General features: G+C 38.7%; 1 protein-coding gene across 1 annotated transcript in view; it reads right to left on the reverse strand.

Moving 5' to 3' along the window:
* Positions 1-7319: 7319 nt before the first annotated feature.
* LOC111159933 (fibroblast growth factor 9) overlaps positions 7320-13522 on the reverse strand; it is a 30562-nt gene continuing 24359 nt past the window's right edge. The window contains exon 3 of the mRNA XM_022522620.1: positions 7320-8132. Within this exon, the coding sequence (XP_022378328.1) occupies positions 7887-8132 (246 nt within the window). The 3' untranslated portion in view covers positions 7320-7886. The remainder of the gene's footprint in view (positions 8133-13522) is intronic.

Raw genomic sequence — 13522 nt, forward strand, 5'->3', positions numbered from 1 at the left:
CAACTAATCTGAGATTCAGTTCAGCCATTTCAAGGTACTGATGCATTTGAGAACACATTTAGGACCACATGGAACACAGAATAGGGCCATGGCTCATGGATATGAGCTAGATGTGACTAAACTGTATTTTCAGGCAGGTTAATTCCCTTCCTTCAACACAGAGCATTGTTAAAATAATGCAACTCTCCCACATGATATCGATATATTTTAAAAAATTAGCATTTTGCATCTGGAACCAAATGAAAGCTCTGAGATGAGCATAGTAGAATTCAGCCTTCTTGCTTAAAAATATTCCAGGAGGAAGAAACAGGAACCATATATACAGGCACATTCGAGTCACCACAAAATTTAAAGTTGCTTCTCTGATGCAGATCATCAAAAGAAATAGCCTGATTTCTAAGTTTTCACCCATTTACCCAAGAGTCATTTATAACTTGAATCTATCTCACTTCAGATATCAGGTGAATGGCAGCATCAGTTATAAATGCCCTGCTCTTAGATCTTATCCAACCAGAGATAGTTATGATGTTATCTCCTGAAGGGTGGAATTTCTCTCCTTGCCAATAATGGCCGGCTTTGGGTACTCCTCTAATTCAATTAGCCCTCATTTGCTAAGCCAAATTTGGGGTCACAAACCTCTCCTGGGAAAATTCCAAAGACCATCCATCACATTCTGTCAGTTCTACTTATTCCGTACCATGTACCTAAACATGTGTACTCTTTAAGTGTGGAATAGGGAGAAGGAGAGCCAAGAGCATGGGAAGTCACGCTATAACAGAAAAGGAAATCAAAGCAAGCCACACGGAAATGAGAAGCCAATTAACTACAGATTTGTAATTCTGATAAAGACAAACAATGAAAGATGTATAATTTCATCTCTCTGCTATTAAAGCTATGGTTATATGACCACTTATATTTCAGTGAGGTGAATTCTATGGGAAATAAAGTATTTTACAAAGCTCTGTAAGTTCTTTTAGCGTCACTGCATTCTGGTACCCTTAAAAGACCTCACAAATCTGGGTGCCTGGGTGGCTCAGTGGTTAAAGCCTCTGCCTTCGGCTCAGGTCATGATCTCAGGGTCCTGGGATTGAGTCCCACATCAGGCTCCCTGCTCAGTGGGGAGCCTGCTTCTCCCTCTCCCGCTCCCCCTGCTTGTGTTCCATCTCTCACTGCTTCTCTCTGTCAATTAAATAAATGAAATCTTAAAAAAAAAAAAAGACCTCACAAATCTACAACTGATAAACTTTTAGAATTCTATTGCCTGTTCCTTTGGATTTTGCTAAAGAAGGAAAAAATGAAACAGTGTTCTGGTTTTGGCTTTTCTTTCAAATGAAATCTATTTATTGTCAAGAAGGAGCTTATCTCCTGAGAGAATCTGTATCATCAAATCTGAGAATACTCTTAAAATGCTTAAAACAATAGGATTTGAGGGGTGCCTGGGTGGCTCAGTGGGTTAAGCCTCTGCCTTTGGCTCAGGTCATGATCTCAGGGTCCTGGGATCGAGCCCCACATCGGGCTCTCTGCTCAGCAGGGAGCCTGCTTCCTCCTCTCTCTCTGCCTGCCTCTCTGCCTACTTGTGATCTCTGTCTGTCAAATAAATAAATAAAATCTTTAAAAAAAAAAAAACAATAGGATTTGAATGGGATTGCCTCTGAGTTTTAATATATTAGTGTAAACTGACATAGCTGAAGAAAATGAAGTTCATGGAAAATTGGCAGTGTTGTCCTAATTACCTTATAATGTGGACATTCCAGTCCTACAGTATCTTAAACAAATACTATATGTTTGTATAATCAATGACATAGAATCTAGCCTGGTATTTAGGATTAGAATGTCTGTTTTCCCCCCTATTATATCCTCAACACTGTTCCATGTTATAGAGCAGTTGTTCAATACATATTTATTGAAAGAATGAAGTGCATATTTTAAAAATTATGTTATAGGAACACTGGGGTGGCACAGTCAGTTAAGCGGTGGACTCTTAGTTTTGGCTCAGGTCCTGATGTCAGGGTCTGGAATCAAGTCCTGGGTGGGACCCCACACTCAGCAGGGAGTCTACTTGAGATTCTCTCTCTCTTTCCCTCAGCCCCTCCCCACCCTGTTCTCTCTCTCTCTCTCAAATGAATCTTTTTTAAAAAAAATTATGATATACGGTACCTCTTTTATTATCCTATATATCCTATATACTATTCTACATATCCTATTATCCTCTATTTTCATTGCTATTATGTTATGGATTTTGCCTGGGATGTAAGGCAAATGTGAGGAGGAAAACCGAAGTGAGTAACATTAACAAAAACGAAGAGCCACCTTCCTCTGGATAGAAACCGACAGTAACCACCAAAAGAGCATTCAGAGCATGGCCTCAGAAAGTACCGGGGCCGCAGAGCTGATCCAATCAAAAACTGATTCTGGTCATCTCCATGAACCAATGCCCCTTCACAAGGGGTTGGAGACCCTCCAAGACCAATCAGCCAATCAGCCAGCACTTTTTAATATCCTCAGGCTGAGTAAGTCACAGGTATCCAGGAGACACCAGTAAAAGATGCGATGAGTCCAAATTCTCCAAGGACAAAGCACTTTTTCGACCCAATTAGAATGCCAGCGACTACAACTGTCTTCTCTGTACCTCCTATCATCTCTCGCATTTCATCTTAGACATCACCAGCCGGAAGTCTGTACTGAGCACATTATGCCCCCAAAGCCCCGCTACCTTCCTTACCACGTCTTCATCCAATATACAAGGAGGCGTTTGTTGAAATTCTGTGGGTGCCATAAGGAATTGGGTCTATTTATTGCTGATGCCAGCTCCAGACAATAAAACGAAGGAAGGGGAAGCAAGGAAGGAAAAGAAAAATAGAGAGGGAGGGAAAGAGACTGTGGTCAACCATAAAGAGATGTTTAGAGTATGGATTCCTTCTGAGAGAAGAGTTATAATTCTAATATTGGCACAGACTAGGTAAAGCCCTCTTTTCATTAGTCAGAAACAAAAATTTCACAAAGCTGTCATTTACCCTGTCCATATGCATACACTAGAAGTCAGAGGCAACAGGCAGGTGGAGCTTACAGAATGTTTCGCAATAGCCCACAAAATGGTTAGGAAAAAGCCTGCATGAATGTTTTTAAAAATAAGTGTCTCCAAGCTGGCCCATGAACACCGTCAACATTGCTTGTCCTTCCCCTGCATAAGGACGGCAGGACTAAGTGTTCAGCTTTGAAGGTCCTCATCACGCTTTTTAACTCTTTAGTTCCCAGTACCGGGTGTTCCTGGCTAAGTCCACTAATAACAATGAGAATCATAACCAAGAATGCATATATCTTCAGAAGGCACAGAAAAAAAAAAAGAAAAAAAAAAGAGCTGGTTCTAAGTGCAGTTTGCCAAAGGTTATTGAGATATTTGGTATGCCTACAACTTTTTTCAACTAAAATTAAGTTTTAAAAATGGTTTCCAAGGGGCGCCTGGGTGGCTCAGTGGATTAAAGCCTCTGCCTTCGGCTCAGGTCATGATCCCAGGGTCCTGGGATCGAGCCCCACATCGGGCTCTCTGCTCGGCGGGGAGCTTGCTTCCTCCTCTCTCTCTCTCTGCCTGCCTCTCTGCCTACTTGTGATCTCTATCTGTCAAATAAAATAAAATAAAATCTTAAAAAAATAAATAAATAAATAAATAAATAAATAAAAATGGTTTCCAAGATGTCAGATGGAATGTAATTGGTGGGTAATAACAACTCAAAGAATCTTCTTTGACCATTAACCAAAATAACAAAGAGACCTCACTCTGGTGTTTCATTTGCCTCCCTGGTAGCCGTCACAATAATCATCCAACCTTAGAGCCAAGTGTCTCTCAGCCTGATGACTAAGTCAACATAGAAGCAAGAGGGAGCATACACATGAAGAATACTCATTTTCACTTTCCTTCCAATGAAAATGAAACAAGAGGTTATTTCTTATTTCCACATGTGTCTGTCTGGTGAAGAAAATGTTACATCAAAAAAAATTCTTGTAGATGATGGATGTTAACTAAAGTTATTGTGGTGATATAAGTAAAATCCTTACGCAGTACACCTTAAACTTAGACAATGGATGCATATCCATTTTATCTTACTAAAACTTGGGATCCAGTTCCCTACAGACCTAAGAGAAAGCAGTCACCAAAGCACACTGTAGGCGCTGTTTATTCTCATAATCCCTCCCCATTTCACTTTTACCAATAAAATATCAATTCTAAAATGTGAAATGTCTATGGAGGAACCCCCAGGGCATTATGTTACATATACAGCACACGTATACATGCACACACCTGAGGGGGCCGGGCGGTCACACATCTTTGGAATCCATCTGGCCTATTTCCCCACCCCCGCGACTTCATTGCTCTTCCGTGCAAGTGACCACAGACAGTAGATCTAAATTCAGCACATGTGAAGGTCAAATGATGCAGCAAACAGAATTTGACCTCAAACAATATGCCTTTGTCCTTTCACCCATCCCCAAAAATGTGTGCATACAGAGTTTTGCTTGCTGCGAGTTCATAAATCTTTATCCCAGATTACTCGTTTCTTCATCTAATGCTTACAGAAAAGAAAAGACATCTGGATATGTTTGTTCCTCCCTCTCCAGCCCCCACACCCCCCCCCCATCCCCTCAACACACACGCAACAGCTGTAAGAGCAAGGAGAGCATGTTTTTAAAATTCCATTGGTTCATGTAGGCACATAATGTGAAGCAGCTCCAAAATGGACATCAAGTAAAAAATACCAGTTTTCAAATGTCTGTAATTATGTATTTACACAAATTACATAATCCTGTATGTGTTTACATACAATTACAGATTATCAAGTAAATAACACAATGTTGTAGTGTTAATGAGATGAAATAGAAGGAAAACACCATAAACTAAAGCCATTCATTTATCTACAACACAGGACCTGGCAGGACAGGTTCCCCAACACTGACCTAGTATGTCCTTCACACTGCCTGGGGACATTCACATGACAGATGGGAGGGTGGTTCAGTCCGTGCCCGCTAAGTCTCTGACCAAGGTGCAAGTGCTGGCACCAGTAAGATAGTGGTTTGGCTATCTGAGCATCTGTTTGTGAAAACTGGAACCACCCATTCCACAGTGGCTCGGAGCTGCCATCCAATGGGCTTTGGGTGTCTGATGACAAGAACTGGATGCAAACCCACTCGCTCTAATGCCCAACAGGACAATCCCCAGCCAAAACCCTGAGCCAACTACTCTCCCAGAACACTTATTTACATAAATTGCATAAGTCAATATTTATTTATTTACAGACCATTACAGTTTATTGTATCCATTGCCAAAAGCATATAACATTTTGTTTTTCTTTAAAAAAAATTAAAAAAGAAAAGAAAAAGAAAAGGGTACCCAAACAAAATAAGTCCAAAAGTAGACGTTAAAGTAGCATTTTCTAGGAATGCATGGAGATTTTAATCTTTTTTGCAAACCAGTTGCTTTCGTCTAGGCCGATTATCTAGCATCTCATGCTACTTTAAGATTACTTTTGGCTACCTCCTAAAACCAATTACTTCAGTGCTAAGTATTGTACCTATGACATCCTAGAACCTTGCTTCTTCCCTGTGGTCAGATGTTTAATGTTTTCAGCCAAAAATAGCAAATGCTTTTTGGAAAAACTAAAGCCTGATTATGTGCACATTTCAGCAGCAGCAAAGGGTTAAGTAATAAATAAAAAATACTACATCTTGGAATTAAATGCAATTTCTGTTTTGAAAGAGAAAAAAACAAGAAAATAAATGAAGAGGACATTCTGAGTTTATCATAAGTCAACTATTTTACATTGCTTCTGTCCCCTCCCCCCAAATATTTCTTAATTCCAAACATTAGACTTAGTTTTTCCTTAATGCACATCAGCAGGAGGGCTTTGCTACATATTCAAACTTTGACTATAGAAGGGCCACATGTGCTCATGGCAATAAGTCATGCGCTTCTACTTCAAAACAGCTTTAACTCAACAGTGACATATTTTTATTTTTCATAAAGAATGTGCATCAGAGCAAAACAAAGTTGGAATATTAAATTTTAAAATTAGTTACATAAATCCTAACACATTTTTTAACTGTCACTTTCAATTTCCCAACATAACTGGCTAGAAAGTGTTATATGTGGTATGAGAATTTGTTATAAATTCCTTTTTCTTAAATATTGCTTTAAGAATTTGGCTCTTTTCTCCTTAGTATATAGTAAGAAATAGTCTTCCTTGCTCAAGGGCAAGTTCCAAAATTATTGCTACTAAAGAAATATGTATTCTTATGCTTTTCAGCATAAAATGTTATAAAAGCCTTGTAAAAGATATTCTATATAGTAACCTCCCCTCTAAAAAAAATTGAGCGCTGTGAGGACCATTTTTAAAAACAAAACACAGTCAACGGGTATAATATTTTCCCCCCTCATTGTCATTACTGATGCAGATGTATTAGTCTCGTTTTGCAAGTTTTTCGTGAAGGGTGCTATTTATTCCCATGTATTATGATGGTTCACACCAAAAGCAATTTTCTATAAAAGACATTACAATGACCCCTATGATGCTTGTATAATGTCATATTTGATAGCCAAGTATACAAATTAAAAGTCTCCAAGAATGATCCTGTTTAATCTGACTCTTGTCCCTTAAAAAAAATTTTTTTTTTTAAATCTGTGCTACAGAAGCTCTTTTTTCTTTTTTTTTCTTTGAGGATTCTAAATCAGTATAATGTTTGATGTGAGTCCTGTTGTCCTGGAGGCCAACTAAAAGCATAGTTAATTGTTCAACTTTGGTATATTCTGCAATAGGTTTAAACACGTAGGATATATGCCAACCCTTGTATTTTCCAACCGTGAAGTTACAATGATGGAATAAGTCACTTATGAGAGAGGAAATATTACAGACACAGAATAAAAGTTTGAGACCCAGTTTTTCTTTAATCCTCTGGGATAAGCTATGAAACAAGCAGTCTGAAGAGTGAATACTCAGTGTCATGAATGATGTGCATAAGTTTACAATAATACGGGCACAAAAGAGATTGTCGCCTTTAGTACATTAGGGTCATTAGAATTTCTCATATCCATGCACCGTTATATTTACTTGCATGAATTTACCACAGGTTCGTAGCGGACTTTGCCATTTAATGCTTACAGAGCCTAAAGCTTCCAAAATGCCTATCTGGCCTGTACATATTTCATTAAAAATAAACTCTATATAATAAATAAATATATAAAATAAATAAAATGTTGCCTTTGGAATTTCTATAAATAAATTTAACTTTTTTTTTCTTTTTTTTTTCCTTTTTTTTTTTTTTTAATTTTTTTTTTTTTTAAACTAAGAGGTCTTTGCTTTAAATTCACCGGGATGGCGCCCGTGAGCATGAACTGAAAAAGTCCTTTAAGTAAGACTGCACCCTCCATGCCTTTGAAAATGCAGCGTACCCTTGCGCAGGCCACCAGCCAAAATCCTGATGAGTTGAAGTATGGCAGCTGTGCTGATACAAGATGAAGTACAACTGATCAAAAATGTAAAAGCGCGTCTAAATCCCAGCATGCATCAGGCCGCGGTCCTCTCTGCTTCTGCTTCTCTCTTCCAACTCCCCTGCTACTCATCCACGCACACACTCACACCCCCGCTCAGTCTCCCTTTCGTCCTCTCACAATAAATCAAGCAAGTGGGCAGCGGCGGTCCTCCAGGAGGACAAGCCTGTTTAAGTGCAGAACAAAATCAGCATGTTCCCATCCAAGCCTCCATCGTACATTATGCATGCGGCAAAGTTTGGCAACAGTGGAGCTGGTGTGATGACACAGCTAATCAATTAAGAACCCACCGCGTGAAACCTTTATAGTGGTTACTCTTTTAAGGGCTCAAGTGAAGAAATTGTCTTTGTCAACTTTGGCTTAGAATATCCTTATATAGTTCGGGTACTTTGTCGGGGTCCACTGGTCTAGGTAAAAAATGTGTGAATTTCTGGTGCCGTTTAGTCCTCGTTCCTTCTCTTGGGGTCCCGTCTTTATTTAATGCAACATAGTATCGCCTTCCAGTGTCCACGTGTTTATATAGATTTGAAGAGTACGTGTTATACCAGTTTTCTTCAAACTGTTCTCTGAATACACACTCTTGGGTTAGTTTTTCCTGTTAAAACAGACAAACAAACAAGTAAGTATTTTGGCAAAAATACCTGCTTTCTGTATTTAAAGCAATATTTAATCATGACATAATATAACTCTGGTGAGAAAACACTGATTTTAACCATTTTAACCATTGTGGTGTATTTGCAAAAGTGCCTGACTGTATAAACTTAACTACATGCTAATTGCTTTTCATGCTGACTGAAGTGCAAAAGATTCCAAACATTTTCTAGTTAGATTTTTTTTCATATGCCCATTATTTGAACAAGCCAAACAAGGGACGACCAATGCTATGAGTTGTTCTCATTTTTACAGCAGCAATTAGGATGGCGAGCATCCTGCGGGGGAGAGCCTTAGCCGAAGCCAAAAGTTCAGACAACTGCCTCATCTTTAATGTATGCTTTATAAAGTACTTGCAGTGTAGACCAACATGCTCAGCATTAGCACTGAGGTTGGATATCTTCTGCCCTCTGAAGCAGGAGAGTTTACTTACCACTCCGTAAGAGTGCTTTTCAAACTTCAGGTTAAGGAAGAATCACCTGGGATGCTTCTTTAAAATGCAAATTTGCAATCTCCAACCCTTTAAAATTCTGATCCAGAAAGTCTGGAAATATGCATTTTTAACAGGCCCTTGGGGGAATTCTGCAGTTAATCCACGGTCCACATTTCAAGATAGAATGCTTTCTATGTGACTGAGTCTTCCTGAATACAAAGAAGTAAAAACAATTGTTGTTGCCCTCCTACTTCCTTTAATTTAGACAGAAAGAGCCCCCCAACTTAAAAAGCCACATTCTCGGGCACACAGCTACCAACAGAAAAGCTGTACTTATTCCTACACTCAAAGTTAGAAGGTTCCACATTTTTACAAATGTATTACACCTCTCCCTCCACCTGAGCTTTATAAAACTCTAGGTCCCATTTAACCCCACGGCCCAGGGCTCCTGCAGTCATGTGTCTCATGGACAGTAGTCATGACCAGAATCAACAGACACCTTATATCCCCGAACCAAGAGCACACCCAAGTCACAAATGCTATCTATCCTCTGAAGAAGAAACAAGGCAACGGGATTGAATGGCCTCTGCTCTTCTTACCACTGGACCGTAACTTTTCAAATCAATACCTTCCTTGATGGTACTTTTAAAAAATGAACATATAATGACCTTTAAAAATATTCCCCTTGCTCTTGCCCCTCTGGCACCTTACATAAATAAGAAAACAAACCAAAAAACAACACATGTCCATGCACAGACTTAAAACAGCAGAACGGATAAGGGCATTTGACGTTTTTCCCTTTCTGACATTCAGACCCAGAAGACAGCAAACTAGACATCACCAAAATACAGATGTCCTTTTTCACTGCACACACCTGAGACACAATTTAGTACACTGAGTTCATAGAGGGCAGCTGGGCAGAATCCATCATGTCCTTGCAATGGAGTAATTCAGGAGAGCAAAGGGAGGAAGGGAGAGAATTTGACAAAATAACAGTCCAATGTGAGGCCGGCTCCCCTACTTTTTTCATGAACTAAAGGCTTAACACCCACTCCAAAGCACACAGCGCTTACCGGCACCTCCTCTTACCTCACTGGACAAGTTTTTCTTAAATCAAACAGGGCAAAGCCAAAAGGAAAAACAACGCGTCTGTCAAGGACAGAAACGATGGGGAAATTTTGGAATGCCGATGTTGGGTTTGTAGGGACAAAATGAATTGTGGGGAGTGAGAAGTCATGTGGGGCTCCCTCCTCAGCTGGATTACCCATTGGGGTGCCAGGAGAAGCTCCACCCTCAGAAGGAGGGGGTGAGCAGTGGCCAGACAGCCCCTCACCTCACTCCACATGGAAACCTAGAGGCTCATTCTTCTGAGAAAACACAACCTCTACCCTCCCCTGCGCTGGAGGAAGGACGAGGCTGCATGTGATTTCTCTTTCATCTCCATTAAGACTGACGAAATAAAAATAGTGTGTTAAAGACATTACCAGCTATTTTAGTCGTTACTTCCATCTGTGTAATAAATATTCTCCTCACAGACAAGATTATTCCTGGCTAAAAATGTCTGGTTTGGGTTTGCTGTGATTAAGTAAATTTTCCAAACAAATTATGTTTTTGTTTTTGTTTTTTTTAACCTAATAAAATGGACCAGCATACGGAACTGCATGCTGAACCTTTAGTTCCTCAAAAAACATGAAAAACTAACTCAAATGAAGCTTTCTTTTTCTCAGCAGGAAATCGTATCACCTGACAGACATTTCACTTAAAAAATAGAACACTTCTGTCTCCTTTTGGAAGCATGAGTTATGTACTAGTCCTGTTGCTTCATAGAACTATCACACCTATAGTAAAATGGACTTTGTTGGATTAGAAACACAGACATGTCACCTCAGCAGAAAACAGGTAGTTTGCACGCAAGTGAAGAGCCCAGCTGCGGCATCGAAGGCCCACGCAGATTCCAGCTTTGCCCTTCACTAGCTATGGGACATTTACGACTATATACTTAACCTATACAAGCCTCAGTAACTTCAACTTTAAAGCAGGTTAGTATCTTGAGAGAGGGCTATTACAAATATGCAGTCAATGAACATGCTTGGCACAGATGAAGCCCTCCATAAATAATGGTGGTTGTTGACATTATGTTAACATCATAACCTCTCACAACAGGGAGGAACTTTGGAAAAGAGCTAATACAACTTCTCCTGTTAAATACATGGGACAGCAGGACCCAGATGTGAAATGCCTTACCCCTGGTCTGTACCACAGGATCTCTTTATTATGGGAATAAAGCCACTTGAGCAAGAAGTTTCTAGGAGCCCTACTGGAGGCCCTGCATTCTGGAGACCAGTTCCTTCTGGGATTTTTTGCTTTTCTCTAAGCACTGTGACTCCTCCAGACCGACTCCTGGTGCTATTTCCAAAGGGCCAGGCACTACAGAGGGCCGAGCAAGGGAAAGGCTAGGGCTCGCAGACTACGCTAGTGAATTACATGGAGTAACTGTTACTCTAAGACTCATATATGCTTCCTTACTTCTTTACCTTAACAAAATGTAATTTTTAGAAAACAATATTCGCTTTGCAGGAGGACTACGTAGAAATTATAAACAAAATTCTACAGTGGTAGGGACATCACAATCTAGCAAGGGAACACATTTGGTTTCAGAATTTATGAAAAGATTCTCATTGTATATGTTCTGAGAGGTTGTTTTTTTTTTTTTTAGTTTATTTAAAAAAAAAAACTTTTTAAAAAAAAGTTGTAAGTGAAGGAACTGAACTAGCCTTCTCACTGCTCAGAAAACACTGTTCTATTTCCCCTAGCAGGCTCTTACAGCATTTTTTTACATACACATAATAGAACTTTCTAGGCAACCCAGAAAAATGAAGTGAATTATTCCATTTAAAGCAGTATTATCTATAGCCAGCACTTTTTGTGATGGTTAAGAGTTCAATTGCCTCCTACACAGAAGGGTTGTCTGACTTCAGTTAACAAGTTAAATGAGATTGTGCAGACATTACATTGAAAAAGCGCTGGTACATTTCAGCTCCTGTAATTATAATACAATTAGTATAATGCCACTCAGATAAACTGATGTACTTCAAAAATTAAAATGATCATTAAGAATTAAAGACCCTGTTCCTTTTTTATGCCATGTATATGCTTTTAAATAATTTCTTCCTCTTATTGGGGATTACATTCATGTGTGACTTCTGTTTTTGGACAGACAGATAAAATAGCAAGATTTACAGAATTGCTTTCTTTATGATTGCACTTTAGAACTCAGTGACAAAATACTTAGTCGAGGTGACTATACTTTATATTTGTACCTCGCAGTGATTTTTCTAAATTAAAAATAAGCAAACGAGTGCAAATTGGGACAGCAAAAACATATTAGCCTGTATTCTTCTATATATGCAGAGGAGGAAAAAAAAACTCCTGCCTTCCAATCAACTCTACACTTTAGAATTATAGAACTCAGATGTTTTAAAACTCACCACATGTTTCCAATGCAGACAGTTTATAGAGTATTCCACTATAAAGTGATCAATTCTTGTTTTATTGTATTTCCATGTTTTAATTTTTTTTTAGATTATTTAACTATAGCTGTTTATGGCATACCTATCTTTGAACTGTTGGATTATATCACTAGGCTTGGGTGGAGAATGTGGATTTAATTCAAAAGTCTACTAAAGTCCATGCTTTGGAACAAAATCTGGTGAATGTTAGCAACTATGGAAACCTCTTTTCATTTTATATCATCAAATTCTAAGCAGTGGGAAAAACTGAAATTAAAACTTCAAAACTTTTATGAATCCTATTAAAACCAAAGAATGAGATAATAATGTGAAAATTACAGCACACCCTTGAGAATGCTTAGGAATGTTATAAGACATAAACTCATATAGATACCACTTTAAAATATTAGACAATTGGAAAATATGTAATCCACATAGGCCTTATTATGCCCAATTCATATCTATACCCACTTAAAAACTGAAATCAGAATTTTTCAAAATGTGAGGCTCAACAGTTCTCATGGAAAACATATAGGCTTATGTCATGCTATTATTTTAAAACATGATTTCCATATTTATATGCATATAAAAATATATTTATGTTTACATATTTATAAACCTATTTATAAATATATATGGTGTAGCTTTAACCACCACCCAAAATGGTTGCATTTATTCAACTCAATGGGTCACTTAAACTAGTTGCGCAAACTAGCCCAACCCATAAATTCGAGGTCAGCGACTCTACAGAAACCAACTTGATAGTAGAGTTTCCAAACATTCTGCAAGTTAATGATTTGATGTAATCCCTCATTCTCATATCTCCCATTTATTACAGTCATGGTATTTAAACCTCCCTCAACCACAATTACTCGTACAGATGTACTCTTCCTCATTAATAATCTAGCAGTAAAGACTTAATGGGAGTTGTTGCAAGGATCGGGGTGATTAAATATAATGACTAAAGGACCATTAATAAGAAGCCAGGTCTTTTAACTCTTCTCTCCTGGGAGAGGTCCCCAAATAGACAGAAAGCAACAAACACAGAGGAGAATAGGCAAGAAGGCACTATTTCTTATTTTATTAGACTCCAGTTCAGAGCCAACCCCCTTGTGCCCTTGATACGGCTCACCGTAAGCCCCCCTCTTTCAAAACCTCTTTCAAATTCCCACTATTCCAGATGGGCCTGCTTTCATATCCATGATCCTGGAATTGTGGAAACAACTGAATCAGTTGTGTCTGGCCAATGTAAACAAAATGAAGCAAGGAGGCAGGCAATTTTTCTTTCGGTCTCATCAAAATGTAGAGAATATTAAAAATTCTGACATTTCTCTCCACTCCTTCCCTCACCAAACACGAAACAAAACAAACACGAATGACCTTCTCTCCAGA

Source organism: Enhydra lutris, unplaced genomic scaffold (genome assembly GCF_002288905.1).
Source record: "Enhydra lutris kenyoni isolate GAN:26980312 unplaced genomic scaffold, ASM228890v2 scaffoldscaffold71, whole genome shotgun sequence".
NCBI lineage: Eukaryota > Metazoa > Chordata > Mammalia > Carnivora > Mustelidae > Enhydra > Enhydra lutris.